We start from the raw sequence: 16,243 nt of genomic DNA on the forward strand, positions 1-16,243 counted from the left end.
GCAATGTTGGAAATAAGGCCCAGTGCAGATAGTCTAGTGGGCAGAGTGCAGTTAAGGCAATCAACAGTGAATCATAAATGTTATCATATGACTCTGCAATTTATCATTTTGCTATTACCACTGTATGTACTATGTATTTATATAAACTGTGCATATCCTTTTCTCTTTTAAATTTTGTATAGAAAGAAAGTAGCTCTTTTAAAACAACCCAGGAAATCATACCAAAAAAAAAAGTAAAGCAGAAAAAACATTTGGGGCGGGGATTTTCAAAGCTGGCTAAGGGATATAGCCACATTTCAAAGGATCTCCATAAGCAGCCATTCAAACTGAAAATTTCAAGCTGGCTTCTACCCAGTGTCTCCCCTTTTAAAAAAAATTAGGTATTTCACTCCAATACGGAGATATTGGCAAAGTATCTCAACCCCAATCCTGAAGTCCTGACTCGGGCAACATTCCAATTGGCTGCCATAGGATTTTCTCTTGAGTCAGAACTGTAGTATCGAGTTCCATAATGACATGCATGAAGGAGATGTGGAAATGTCCCCTTAACTTGGTGGTTCTGAATATATGCTCTAAACTGATCTCTAAATGAGGGCATTCGCTCATCTTTCTGCAACATCTGAGATATTCTGAAAGCTGTTTCAGTTTGTTGAAAAGATTGAGACAATTAAGGGTAAATGATACTATGCCAATATTAAAAACAACCAAATCATGGCCCCATTTTTAGGCGGAGAAAAGTTCTTCTTAATGAATTCTGTGTTAAGGTGAGAGAAAGAGAAGAACCAGACTAAGCTGTCAGTCTTACGCTCGTATTCTAAAAAATCACCAGAAGAGCAACAGGTTTTTTATTTCTACTGAGGAGTGTTTTAAAGAAGAAATCATCATGCTAGGGAGAAGCCCTATGTTTGGGCCTGAATCCTGCTGCCAGTGGAGTAATTTGCGGAATGCCTGATGCCTTCAGTGGGAGAAGGACTTGAGCATTTTATCCTCAGTTTTTCAGCTGTGCAGTTTTTACTGCTCTGTCCTTCAGAATCAGTCAGTCATTCCCCACTGGATCTCCCTGTGACATTTTAAGTTTACAGATCACTTGTGGTATTGGTGGTGATGTCTATAAGATCATGGCACATGGTTTTATCATTGTTACCTTCATTCTCCCTTTATATTTGTTCTCCACTCATTTGTTGCGCTTTTTTTTTTTCTTCACATGACAGCATAAGCCTTTCGAAGCAGGGATTATGTCTTCATGTGTGATTGTAGAATGCCTACAACACAGAGGCCTCGGTTCCGTTCAGAGCCTTTGGACACTATCACAATCTAGATAAATCAATAATAATGATGTCCTTGAGTTAATTTTGTTACCTTTTCTTAAATGCAACCCTTCTTTTTTCTTTTTCTTTTTTTTAGGCTATGCTGGTTATTTCAGAAAAGGAAAAGGCTGGTGAGTAAGCATTTACTTGTTTTCTCCTCTTCTTGTATTAGTTTCCTGGAATGTTAGCTACTTATCCCAGTGGTAAAGGGCAGGCTTAAACTAGGCTTACTCTGGAATGTTCAAGATTATAGACCTGACAAATCTCTGTGCAAATATCACTCTTTGCATCCTGACCTGGAACTGTCTTTTTGGGCAAGAGTCACAGCGTGTGCATGACAGGAGCAGAGATGTCTGAAAGAATTCTACCCAGCATCAAATGAACCAACATTTATCCTTTGTATTCGAGGTGCTAACTTTCTGCTTGTTGTTAAAAGCCATTGCAATGTATTTGAAGTCTCAATAAACAAACACTGAAGACAATGGGGCTGTTCACCTGAGCTAGGAAAGCAGGATTTATCCCATTGACTGGATCTTTGCTGTCTTAATAGTGGATAACAGGGAATTATGGTCTTCTGGAGTGTTTTATTGTAGATATTCCTTTGGCAAAAACAGTTAAGCACCTCTACAATATTAAGGGACTACTTTTGTATCGGTTTGTGCTATTTATGCTATCTGAATGCCATAACTATTCTGATTTGATTATGTGGCAGTATTAGAAGTGGTCATAGTAGTGCCCAGACATTGTGAATTGGCTTTATTGTTGTTGTAAATGGTAGAGTATTTTGCACCCCAAAAAACCTCTTGCCATATAACTCAAAGTACAATTTATGTGGGTATCTTTTGTACTTCTTTTTACTGATAATTTGTGTTGAGACCCATTAACTATAGCATTAAAATGACTTTCAAATGTTCATAGGAATGCTTAGACACCACTTGGAGTTTAGTTTCTGATGTTTATTTGTGACATTTTCAGGCCTGGTTTTTTGGGGGGGCAGAGGTTGTTTTTTTGTTGTTTAGCTTGCTGGTTAAGCGATGCTCAGAAAGAAAAGCTATGGTTAAAGCAGCTGTTTTTTCCAGGATGTCACAAGCAATTTTAGCTGGTAAAGTTCACAGTATTTCCCAAAACTATGTCCAATATTTAACAAGCCCATAATTAGTAAAATTTGCAAGAGGACCTCTTCTTTTGTATTGTTGTTATTATTAAAGTGGTCATCAAGAGGTTACTCAGAGTATTATGATTTGGAGTCCTGCTCCCTCCCTTACTTGCTCTTTTAATTAGTGGGTGTTTCCCCCAACTCTGTTTGTATATAGTTGAATAAAGCAGCACATTCCCAGCCTTCAGTATTGTAAGTAGAAAGCATTCCTTGTGCACTGAGTGGGCCTTACAAAACTGGTGACAAGAAAGAACATAAGAATGGCAATGTATGGGAAACTTGAGGAGCTTAATGCAGGAATGTATGGAAAGATTGGGTACTGTTTTCTTGCAAATGAGATTATAGATAATGGACAAAAAGAAAGCAAATTTCCTCAGTGTCTGTGGCAATAAAACCTACTTTCTCTCTTAAGGAGTTTGTTACAACCTCAGACATCAGGCAATAGAAGTTTAGAACACCTGCAAAAGAGGTTAACAGAGCACTTCACATCAAAGACAAACATTATTGTGGAATGTTTCAAATTTACTAGTAGAATGTGGAGGCCAGGTGAAAGTTTACCTGTATATGTGACAGAGCTGAAAAGATTAACAGAATATTGTTCATTCTGAAATGTCCTAGAGGATATGCTGTGGGACAGATATGTTTATGGAATTAATAATGAGAGAGAATTCACAGAAAATTCCAGGCAGGGGAGAACTTACCCTGGCTCAAAGCAGTAGAAATAGGAACAACAATAGAAGCAGCAGTGAAAAATTTACAATATTTGCACTTAGACTATAGAGCAAATCATACAGATTCAATAAAGAAAATGCAAAGAAAGCTGGAAGGGACTCCAGGCTCCAGAGCGGTGTTTCCACTGTGCATCAGTGCAAAGCAGGACTGAACCCACTAGTGAATACTGGAGTGACCCTGTGTCCTATATTAGAGAACCCATCTGGGTGGTAGGTTCTGTGCTAAGCCCCATAAAATATAAAAGCCAAAAAAGTTACTGGTTCTAGGGATCTGGGGACAAATGCAAAATCTGCTAGAAAGAGATCAGTTAAAAGATCTAAAACTGAATTGGAGGAAATTTTTGGATGAGATCCTAGCTAAACACCAGCACTCCAGGAAGTCTTGGATGCTCACCCAGCCATTTTTAAAGAAGGATTTAAGACTTTGGAAGGTTTAACAGCCAGGATTTATATCCAAGATGGTGTCAAACCAAAATACTTTAAAGCAAGATCAGTTCCTTATGCCCTCAGAGAAAAGACTGACGCTGCGTTAGATATGCCCTTCTTTTCCAGCCTCATTTCATCAGAGTAGTTTTCTGAATTCTGGTTAACCCAGAAAAGACCATCCTCATTTGCACGGATTATAAAATCATGGTGTATCAGGTTTCCAAATTAAGCATTTATGCCATTCCATGGATGGAGGAGTTGGTGGCAGTGTTACATGGGGATCAAAAATATAGTAAGCTGGAGATGTTGTAGGCATATCATCAGTTGAGGCTGGGGGTAGAAGTATACCACTATAAACATTCACAAAGGCTTATATCAGTACAATCAATTGAGATATCATATATCATCACCCCCTGGAATTTTCCAGAAGACCATGGAAAAATTGTCGAAAGGTAGCCCGTGTGCTGTAGTGAGGATTGATGACATCCTCATCACGCACAGAAGTGACACTCAACATCGGTCAACACTGCAGAAGGAGTGTTGGAGGCGGTGGAACCTTGCTTAAAACCAAGTAACTAATTTTTTATGAGATCAGAAGTGGTGTACCTGGACTACTGGATAGACAAGGAGTGGGGGATTCACAAGTGACAGGCAAGGTCATGGCAATTGAGAAGGCCCCAGCCCCTCAGAACACAACTGAGCCATGCCCATACGTGATAAAAAATTATTATTTGTATGGACCCACTGTGCTGGGTGCTCTCCAAATACAAAGCAAAAAGACAGTCCCTGCCCCAGAATGGTAATGAATGATAATGAATGATAATGAAAAGAATGATAATGCTGTTCCTAGAACAAAATGATGTCCTCCACGCAGAGTGACCTCACACGCACCATACATGAAAGGTCATGCTTTCCATGCAAGTGTAGAATGGCATGCCTCACTAAATGCCACTGACAGAAGAGGTGAAAATTGTTGCTGGCTGAACCCCAGCAAACCCCAGCACAAATTAGGCTCTTCCTGCCCTGAAGAATTTATAATGGATATAGATAAAACAAACTCAGGGTGGTGAAAGGGGTACAACACACAAGCAAAGTGAGCAATGAGGTGGTGGTGGCGGCAAACGTCATGTTAATTCCACTGTTTGATGGATTTAGGTAGGAGTTTCACTAAAGGGAAGGCAGAGGGGACATTGAGGGAGAGGGGTGAAGGGGACAGGACAGTGGAGAAAATGTTAAGAGAAGCGATGCTCTCTTCCAATAGAGTGGCTGCATCTGCTAGGTAATGTCCTAGTGTACAAACTGACAACTGGAATGGTGGACATCTATCATTTAGTAACATAAGAGATCTCTAATTTCAACAATCTATCTAGCAGCTATCAGATAGTAATGACTTTTGTTCACTATTCACAATATTTTAATCATATAGCACCTCCTGTAAAAGGCAGTCAAATCTCTTTAAAAACATGAATTAATCCTCACAGCCATCATATAATGAGGCATTATCATCCCCATTTATTTTGTGGAGAAACAGAGGCACAGTGAGAGTTGCCCAGGGTCACAGCTAGTTTGCTATAGAGCCAGAAATAAAACCCCGGATCTTCTGACTTCCCATCTTACTCTTCAGCCAAAAGACCAAGTTTTCTCTCACTGTTAACCTGAGCTAGACATGAGGTGAAAGCCTTTTCAGCCCATAAGCAGTCTGTAGAAGCATGTAGTACACACACATATGCTTGACATACACAATTTCCTCTCTCCCCTTTTCCCCAGATTAGAGTTTTAGCATATTATGTTGAGTTTCACTTTTTTTTAATTATTTTTTTACAAACAAAAGACCTTTCTTATCATTCAGGGCCAAATGTCCAAATGTGACTGATTAATTGTTGGCTACCAGAATACATGGGTACCCAGAACATGTACAAAACACCAACTAGACCAAACAGAGGAGCGTTGTGCATGGAGAAGTGCTCGCCTTGTTTTCAGCTAGTTTGCAGTTTGTGCTTGTGCTTGGTTTGTTAGCAGCTGCAATATAAACTCTTGTTTAAAAGTCAGAAACTCGTGATGGTGTCATGCAGTGGGGAAAGATATAATGGGCATGCATTTTGGAGCAAGTCATATGTAACCCACCCTCCACTCGATGTGGCACTCAGTCTGCCTCTAATGGTGATTTGGCCTCATCTTTGTCCAGTGGAGCTATCTCTTTTAGTTCAGGGAATAGAAGCTCATGCTTTAAGATCCCAAGATCACAGGTTCTATCCCTGCTGCCAATAACCCACACAGAGGTGTAGTGTTACACATAAATCACAAGAGATGAAGCCATGAGTGAGTTAGTCTCTCAAAAATAGTGTTCTTAAAGCTTTTATACCACTTAGTATAAAACTGTCTATATGTTTACAATTAAACATTACAAATAAAATAAAAAAGCCTTTGAAGTTCAGTTACTCATTCCATTAATTAACAAAACTGCTTTTGTTTATTTTGCTACAAACAAACCAAAATTGTAAGTATATTATAGAACAAAACTACATAAGTATCCATGTGTGAGGATGTTAGGAAAATTGCAGTATACAGCATAAACAGGTTCAGGCAGAATAAAAACTGACTTGAAATTTCACTCAGAAGCTCAAACCAAACCACTTTTGACGTTCTGAAAAGTTTATTATACTAGTAACAAATTGCATTTGTTCCTTTTTTCCCACTTTGCACTACCTGGTTTCATCCAAGACTCAAAAGGGAAATAAATAAATACAGAGTGAGGCTGTTCTTTCAGGGTTTCTGGTCCAGAAATGTAGAAATCTCATTTTAAAACAATTGTTTTCCCAAGGCTTCCTATTATAAAGATTCCAGAGAATTATATAGCTCCAAGAGCTTTGGAATAAGCAACTGCACCTTTGGATGCTTAACTGAACTAAATTGTCAAATCTTTGGAGGTTCACACATCACTAATTATATTTGTTTATGCACAGTTGTTACTTATTTCATTAAATATTTTGTCTATTTTATATTTTTTCCAGCTAGGAGAAGGGCTTAGTCTACATAGAGGAGAAACTGTCAGCTGGGTTTTGTTTTGTTTTGTAAATAAAAGGGTTTTTTTATTTAAAGCCTAACTGAAATGTAATCTGAAAACATTATTACTTTTATCAACCTATAGCTCAAGAAGGCTTAAGCGGTTAAAAGTTTTTGTAGTGGAGAGTGAAGAAAGCCCTTTAATTGTGGGGTCACTCTAGCAGATACTATAAATGAGCAGCCTGCCTGCCTGCTGATCAGAACAGCACTTGACCAGTATGCTTTGAGAGCACCATGAATTCTGATTGATTCCATTAATCACAGTGACATTTCTATCAGTGGGGAAAGGGTTTTAAATTAAAGATTTTAAAGCAGAAATTAACATCAAGGGCTAGATTATGCCTAGGTCTAAGAGATCCAAACAGAGAAAAAAATGATGATATGATATTCCCTGCACAGCCACCTCATATCTTGGCTCATACATGGAGGGGAAAGCAGGAACTAGGTGCCTGATACCCCACTTTATCCCTACTGTATTGGGTCAGGAGTAGGAGAATCTTGACTCTGGCCCTATAGCATGGCAACCAGTAGACATGTAAGAGGGGCAAAGTAATCGGTGTCTGGGAAAGAAGTAGAGCAGATTACTTCCTTGAGGTGCAAGCTCCTCCTGAGTTGATGTGCTATCCCTTAATCAGGGCCGGATCCAGTCTAGCCTTAATAAATATTGATTTGCTCATGAATTTACCTGCTGAAACTCCATAATATTCACTGTTTTAATAATCCATCTTTCCTGTACATATAATAGCTGTCAGATAATATTTAAGCTCAATGTACAATTAGCAACCTTAATTTAGAGTTACTGATCTGGGTATAAGCTGCATTCTATTTATTATGTAAACAGAATATTTTCGTAATTAGGTATGAGCTCAGACCAATCCAAACACTGAGGAAACTGGGCTTTGAAATCCACATCCATATTTTGCTGCTTGGATCCACCTCTAGTTTTAATTATTCATAATTAAAATAGCCAGAATGAATAGACGGTTCAAGGTGTTATTGGTATGACCAAAATATTCCATCTTACTTGAAATACTGAAAAATGCTACAGAGAAAGTGCAGCCCATTTTTGGATCACCTTTTATTCACAGGGCTTTTTGTGGGGGTAAAGTAGTATTCAGCATAAGTGAATGTGCCTGAGTCTGGCTTTTTATGTTTCTCAAATACAACATGTTCCATAGCCCATTCTTGTCTATATTGGAGCAATTTTGCTTCTAAGGGCAAGAATATATAGTATATATTCCCATCTGAAACACATGCTACCTTTGACATTTCTGGTCAATAGAAAGTCTTTGAGTGTTCCCCAAATACAATACTATTAATACTACAATAGAATGTAGGTTTCAGAGTACCAGCCGTGTTAGTCTGTATCCGCAAAAAGAAAAGGAGTACTTGTGGCACCGTAGAGACTAACGATGTATGCATCCGATGAAGTGAGCTGTAGCTCACGAAAGCTTATGCTCTAATAAATTTGTTAGTCTCTAAGGTGCCACAAGTACTCCTTTTCTTTTTAATAGAATGTAGCAATCAAACAATTTCTTGTGGCGGACATAGCAGACTTTGGAAAAAATGACCAAGTTTTCCTGTGTCTGTATCTGCTTTAGACTTTTAGTAAATACACTGTGTAATGAAGTACAGACTCAGTGTTCTTGGGTGTTAATTTTCCTGGTAGCCTTTGATCTGTAAGTAGGAAAAATACAGAGATGATAAAAGAGACCTTAACTGCAGGGCATTTCCCCTCTCAGACTCTAATCAGCAGTGTCAGGCAGCTGAGGATCTTCACTGTGCCGCTGCCACATGGTGAGATGAGCTGCAGAATATAAAGTGATTGAGTGATGACAAGATGGGTCAAGACTGTATGTGAGAGCTCTTAGCAGGAAGAACTTTAAAATTCAGTAGTAACAGGTTCTTCTGTCAGTAAACAAGACACACAAAAGGCCAACTGCCTGGCGTGCTGGGGAGAACACTTTAATTCTGTTCTAATAGAGCTCTAACTGAAAAGCAAAATAGACTATACTGTTTTTTTACAGATGTGTTCAAGAGTCAGAAAATCTTATTATCCAGTTAGGCTGGACATGGGCAAGAATTCCAAGTTCATTGCAGAAAACAGGTGGAGATTTTAATATATATGGCTTCAAAAATGCACTGAGTCTGCAATTTATTCGTATAAGACCTGTTAGCTGACATACTTTTTTAAAAGTCATTTAAGTTGTGTCATCACATAGCCATTCTGAAACTTGGATCAAACTGCTGCATGAAAAATTGGGTCTTGCTGACTGAATTGCATTGGTTTGCAGATATGCAGAAATTCAAGCAAAACATGAGTTAACTTACTAATGACAAATCAGTATCCCAGTCAGAGGAAAACCTTTACATGGTAGTAATTTGCAGGCTACATGACATGCTCTATCTGACACTATAGAATATACTGAATGAGTTCAAACAGTCCTTCCTCCATTTCAATCATTTCATATCTATTTCTAACAGAGCAGTTGTACATTAGCAGTTGCTCTTGTGACAATTTGATTTGACAGGTTTCAGAGTAGCAGCCATGTTAGTCTGTATCCACAAAAAGAAAAGGAGTACTTGTGGCACCTTAGAGACTAACAAATTTATTTAAGCATAAGCTTTCGTGAGCTACATGCATCCAATGAAGTGAGCTGTAGCTCATGAAAGCTTATGCTCAAATAAATATGTTAGTCTCTAAGGTGCCACAAGTACTCCTTTTAATTTGATTTGAGGTACCAAATGGTTAGTTCTTGGCTATCAATAATCTTTCATCTATAATTGATAGCGCATTAGTCTTTCCCCAATGTATTATTTTAGTTAGTGTTTGTTTTCCAGATAAAAATGTCAGGTGAGCAGTCCTCACCTTCCAGCTTGTCATTCTAAAGAACAGCTACAGCAATGCTGTTTGAATTTGCATGGATGACTGACAAAGATCAATAAATGCTAATGGACATATTTTGCATTTCACTGTTCCACTGACATTTATGTGAACTCATTACTGGAAAGAAGGTTTGTGATACCTCTAGTTGCTAGAGGCTGGCATTTCATGGTGAGGTTCCTGACAACACTTTTTTTAAAGGATGTGAAATAATTGATACCATTGTTTTTGGAAACTTTTCATAATACATGGATCTGGATATTTTTTAGCAGTGTTGTTAATTGTTAGCTGCCATAGTGGCTCCTGTGAATAATTACTGAACTTACATTCCATGCTGTGTTCATTCTGTGAGGGATATTCAGCATAATCAGCGGAACTTTCATAGGAGTTGAAGGTGCTGTCTGGGATCAGCACCTTCCTCTGAAAGACTATAAAATGACATATTAAAAGCTAATCTAAACAGGCAGGAAGTCTCAAGCTCTCCATACCTCCTGGTGACTGGCTGCCACGTATGTCCAGATCTGGACCAATAACTGATATATTTTTTGATTCAGTGGCAGTTACAAAATATCAACATTGTCATAATAAATAATTTCAGGTTGACATTTTATGGAATTTTTGGTGAATCAAAAAAAATTCATTTCAGGTCTGTTCTAAAGTGGGGATTTAAATTTGAGTCTCCTAAGTCCCGTGTGAGTGCCCTAACCACCAGGCTAAAGGGTATAAGAGGGAATGGGTAGTACCCACACTGCCTCCACCTCCTGGCCATTTTGTGAATGGACAAAATTATTTGTGTCAAATTTTTGAATAGTTTTGGGTCTACCAAAACTGCACCTTTTGTGCAATAAACTAATCATTCTAAAAATTTCGCCCAGCTCTATATTTCACCCCTTTGAATATTGACTATTGAGCAATTCCCCAGTAGCATGTAAGCTCTTGAGAACCAAGTTGCAGAGTTGAGATCCAGATCTGGATTAAAATTCTCCAAAATGTAGAAGGTGCTGAGATATTATGTTAGCTTGACATCAACAGAGGGAGAGGTTGAATCATTAAGTCTTGCAATGCTTTCTTTTCCTGCAAAATATGAAGAATACATGACCATGGAATAAGTCATTCCTAACTAAAATAAATCATACAGTCATTTTTGCTGCCTGGTCCTCTGGAGTGGCCCAAATTCAAGGGAGGAGCCACTCCCTTTTGGTACTCTAAAAATGCAGTAAACCCATCCAGCTGGTTTCCAGCTCCTGGAAAGTGTGAACAGTGACTCAATCTTAGTGCTGCTTGTCATCTCAGGTCAACAAAATCAACAGCACCATTCACAACCAGAAAGGTTCCAGGTTAAGAACCTGTCCTCTAGTAAATATGAATGTGTCAAATTCAGATGTCATGTGTAAGTTACATTCCTTTACTCATAATCATACTTCCTTACAGCTGCTTGCACCCACTTTACCATTGTGTGAGGGAGCTTAAATTGATGTAACTTAACTATCAAGGAGCCAGAAGGAAGTGTAAATCTGAAGTAGAGTGGAGACTACGTTTGTTTCCATCGTCTGTCTCCTTGATGTGTAAGGTACATCACCTGATTGAACTTCTTCAACTTTCTGGATTTTGCCAACAGATTATTTTAAAACATCAGCTGGCTCTGCATTGAAATGTTTTTCTTGTTCTGTCTCATCTCACAACATAGTATGACTATCACGAAAATGGGAAAGAGATCCAAAAGTCTTCCACAAAACCTTAATACAAACTCTGTGAAAGGAGTCAAGCGATATTGAAGTAAATCCCAATGTATGTGATAAAAAGCTGAATCTCTAAGTTTCAGATTTGTAAGAATTATTTATCCAGCTGCCTTCCATCCCATCTCCAGCCGCTGTTTTAACTCCTTCCTATGTGTAACTTTTATGAGACTTTTTGTAATGATTTCTACAGCTTCTTTGTTCAGTCTTTTTTAACCAGGGTGTTTGCTTTTAGAGGCCTCATTTATGATTTCATGTTTGTTTGTAAAAGCAAAATAGAAAAGACTAGTTCATTGCTATATGGATAAACAATATGTAAAAAAAATCCTTTAAAACTTTTATTTAATTCTTACTGCTTTGAAAACAAGTGTCACACAACATGTTAATATTATATTTTTCTCGATGCCTCCTCGTAGCTAATTTGTCCCATTCCTTCTTTCATAATTTTCAATGAACCCTAGAAATGGCAACAAAGAGAAGTTCAATTGAGTTATCATAGGCTCTGTCTTCTGAGCAAAAGAAGGGCAGGTAATTCTGTTCACATTCTAACTGGTAATTTTCATACTTGTAAATGCTTATCGGTTTTGTAATTGTAATATTTTGTATGTTGTTTATATAAGGATTATATGAATCATGGGAGCAACCTTAGATATAAATTAACAAAGATTTTTAGTATGGGGATTATAGCTGACTTGTAAGATACTTGGCTTTCCGGTGGGGAACATGTCTCTTTTTAAAAAACAAAAACAAACCTAATATATTATTGGATAATTATAGGCAAGGTGTGTTCACCTGATAGGAATAAAGATGTATAGAGCTGTATCTGAGCAATTCACAGCTGCTGGGCATTGCGCTAAATCTTTCAGCTGTCCTTTCAGTGTCAAACTTAATGTGTGTTTTTGATACAATACATACTTTTGTTATGACAAGGTACTTATTATCAAAAAGATCTGTGTGGTGTGAAAAAAAATGCATTAATACTGAAGTGAGTGTTTTAAACATGTTTTAAGGTTAAGAATGTACATTTTACTGTGCAGTGATCCACCATAAAAATGTCTCTCATAATAAGCCTTATCTATCAATTAAATAATACCACATTCAAAATCTCATCATTAAAGCATTTTCTGTCCCAGCAAAAAATGGGAAGAATCAGAGGGCTGTGTTATTTTCAGCAAACTGTCATTTATTTTTAGATAAATTTTATTTAACAACGTAATGATCATTTTAAAACCATTTAGTAAAACAAGTTAGTTTCCAAACACTGGTTTCTATTGTACATACCACTTTACTTCTAATATTTTGGCTGCGTAGCTATTATTACCAGCTTTATTTATTTATTGGCAGAGTAGTGCTCATATTATCCAACCTAGGTTGGGGCCCTATTATACAAACCCATGAAAAGTAAGCCATACCTTCCATGTGGCGTACCAGCACTGGACATCTGCCCCACACTTGCATAATATATTGCAACATACAGCCTAACTCCCTTCATGCCTCACGTTCACAAAGCCCTCCCTGAACCCGCTGTGAGGAAGGTGAAAACCCCCTACTTCACCTAGGCCAATCTGGTGGTGAGGGAAAAATTCCTTCCCAACTCCCCTAGAAAAGGACAGCTAGTGCAATGCCCACCGCAGGTCCTTTTCAACCCTTCCACCCTTCTGGTCCCAGGGGATGAGTCAGCATCACCATGCTGACCCATTTCCCCCTTTTGCAGCAGCTTCTGATCTCTTTCCCCTCACCGCCCACAACCCATAGAGCACTGTTCCCTTTCTCTCGGCCAGCTGGACAAGATCCTCCCCTCCCCCTAGCGTGACCAGGTGTCCGGTTTTCGATTGGAACACCCAGTCAAAAAGGGACCCTGGCGACTCCAGTCAGCATCGCCGACCAGGCCATTAAAAGTCTGATTGGTGTTGTTGCAGGGCTAAGGCAGGCTAGTGCCTACCTGTCCTGGCAGCACGCTATGCCCCGGAAGTGGCCAGCAGGTCTGGCTCCTAGGCGTGAGGCCATGGGGCTCCGTGTGCTGCCCCTGCCCCAGCACCAGCTCTGCACTCCCATTGCCCGGGAACCGCTTCCAGGATGCACACAGTGCAGTGCCAGGAAAGACAGGCAGCCTGCCTTAGCCCCACTGCACTGCTGATCAGGAGCCACTAGGGTGACCAGATGTCCCATTTTTATAGGGACAGTCCCATTTTTGGGGACTTTTTCTTTTATAGGCGCCAATTACCCCTCACCCCCTGTCCCGTTTTTTCATAGTTGCTATCTGGTCACCCTAGGAGCCACCCAAGGTAAGCCCATGCCCCAGTCCTGAGCCCCCACACCCTGCCCCAGCCCTGAAGCTCTCTCCTGCACCCCAAATCCCTCAGCCCCACCCCCAGCCTGGAGCCCCCTCCTGTACCCCAAACCCCTCACCCACCCCAGAGCCAGCACTTCCAGCCCACAGCCCTCACCCACTCCACACCCCAACACCCTGCCCCAGCACCAGAGCCCCCTCCTGCACTCCAAATTCCTCAGCCCTAGCCTGAAGCCCTCTCCTGCACCCCAAACCCCTCATACCCAGCACAACTCCAGAGCCCTCACCTCCCACGCACACACCAACCCCCTGCCTCAACCCACAGTCCCCTCTTTCATTTTGAATCCCTCAGCCCCACTCCCCAGCCTGGAACCCCCTCCTGCACCCCAACCCCATGCCCCAGCCCAGCGAAAGTGAGTGCGCGGGAGGGTGAGCAACTGAGAGAGGGGGAATGTAATGAGCAGAGGTGGGGCCTCATGAATGGGTGGGGCGAGGGTGTTCAATTTTGTGTGATTAGAAAGTTGGCAACCCTACCTCCCCCTCTTAAAGGTGTGGAGTGGTCATTAGAGCACATCCCGTCTTGAGTCATGCTCCTCACCAAGAAGGAACTGCCCGGTACTGCAGATTAGTTACTTGCATAGTGTAGGCAGCAGGATCACAGGCCAGCCCAACTGGAAGGGCAACAAGGCAGGAACCTTGCACGTAGAAACTATGGAGTGTTGCAAAAAGCATATATTGTGAACAGGCTTTTGCTCTTGAATGCTTTTGCACCAATTCCATGAGACATTTGTCAACAAAATTTCAGCCTCAGGGAATTTACAATAATTTTTGCTTAGCTGTAACATTTTTGAAAGTTTGCAAAATACATCAAACTGCAGTTTAATTCACCTGAGTGTTACAAAGAGAGGACTGGAAATGTCACTTAGCTGTAGACACAATTAATAGATGGTGCATATACATTTGGATTCTGTCCTGCTTAACCTCACTCCACTCTTGTGAGCAAGGATTAATCCCGTAAATAAGGGTTTGCTAGATTTAGACTTTGAAACAAATAACTTTCTTGAAAGTCTATCTGGCAGAACTGCCTCTTTACTTTACCCAGTGGTTATTTGTTTAAGGTCTAATTGCCAATGGAAACTACTCACTAGGAACTGAAGCAGCCACAGTGCTTCAGATTGACAGGAAAGTGCACATTTGGCAACTGATTTGGGAACACTGGACAAGTACAGCGTTTCTCCAAAATGCATGTTTCAGTAGAACTGGAAGGCAAAAGGGGAAGCAATCAGGGATTTTAATGAATACCAAACTACAGGCCTGAAGTTAGAGAAGAACAGTAGTCAAAATACCTGCTCCAACAGCACCAAAAAAAAAAAAAAACGTTTGCTCTTGGCAGGCTGCCTAACTCATGATCTTGTCCAGGAATGAATGTTCCTTTATATCTGAAGGAGGAGGAAGAAAGACTGAGACTTTCATCAAGAATTTCTATCTATCAATCTGTTGATTGACTTAAGTATAAATATATTTAAAGAATAAAGTTACTTATTTCATCAGATAGAACTTCATCAGACTGTATTTCATGGAACTATGTCAGAAAAAAACATTTGTAAATGGTATACAATTCTGTTAAATGGAATAACTGATTATCACTACCCATTAAACTGCAATGGAAACGAAATATTGGGTTGGAAATCAAATTACAAACTTGGACCAAAGCATGTGAATTAACTAAAAACATTTCCACATGTGCCAGGCATAAGTTAATATATTTCAAATTCTTATATGGCACACATATCATTCTAATAAAATGACATCATGGATGAAATCCCAACCCCATTAAACTCAATGGGGATTTTCCCACTGACTTCACTGGGCTCAGGATTTCACCCTGTATATGGATAAAATCTATCCCAAATGTTACCCAAGATGTAAAATTAATCCCATAACATTTTCCATTTAATATAAAAGCATCCAATGACTGAATAATTTTTGAGTCTGTCAGTAAAATTCTAAATATAGCATAGGCATATTAAAGCTTTATCTCTGTTATGTCTTTTTTCTGTACTTGATGATATTTTCACTGAGCTCAGTGAATTTATTATATAAATGTCCTTTCCACTTGGCAAGCATTGATTATATATACATTGATTATATAATAAAATTATCATTAAATTAAGGACATTCTATATTTCACCTCTGTGGAAGAAGTAATCTCCAAGAAACAGTGATATTTAAAAAAGCCTGTCTTGTTTAATTAAATCAGAGACAGGAGCTCAAAATCTGCAAACACATCTTTAAATTACACCACAGTCAGGCTGTTCCCTGAATTAATGGGTAGACTAAAGACTTAAAAAAAAAAAAAGAATACCAAGGTATGAGAAGGCAAATGCAAATTATAACCAAAGATTTTTGGAAAACTTGCAGAGTTCATAGAATATCATGGTTGGAATAGACTTCAGGAGGTCATCTAGTCCAACCCCCTGCTCAAAGCAGGACCAATCCCCAATTTTTGCCCCAGATCCCTAAATGGTCCCCTCAAGGATTGAACTCAGAACCCTGGGTTTACCAGGCCAATGCTCAAACCACTGAGCTATCCCTCCCCACAGCTAGAATAAATACATAACTTTAGCATTGTATTATTTCTTAATGAGGA

The 16,243-nt window shown here is 39.4% G+C and overlaps 1 protein-coding gene across 2 annotated transcripts in view; it reads left to right on the top strand.

Moving 5' to 3' along the window:
* Positions 1-16,243, top strand: part of DLC1 (DLC1 Rho GTPase activating protein) — a 349,900-nt gene that overhangs the window by 153,456 nt on the left and 180,201 nt on the right. For both annotated transcript variants that reach the window (XM_084627584.1, XM_084627585.1), the window contains one exon: positions 1,405-1,438. In XM_084627584.1, the coding sequence (XP_084483710.1) occupies positions 1,405-1,438 (34 nt within the window). The remainder of the gene's footprint in view (positions 1-1,404; positions 1,439-16,243) is intronic.

This window comes from Lepidochelys olivacea, assembly GCF_965140295.1.
Source record: "Lepidochelys olivacea isolate rLepOli2 genome assembly, chromosome: 4".
NCBI lineage: Eukaryota > Metazoa > Chordata > Testudines > Cheloniidae > Lepidochelys > Lepidochelys olivacea.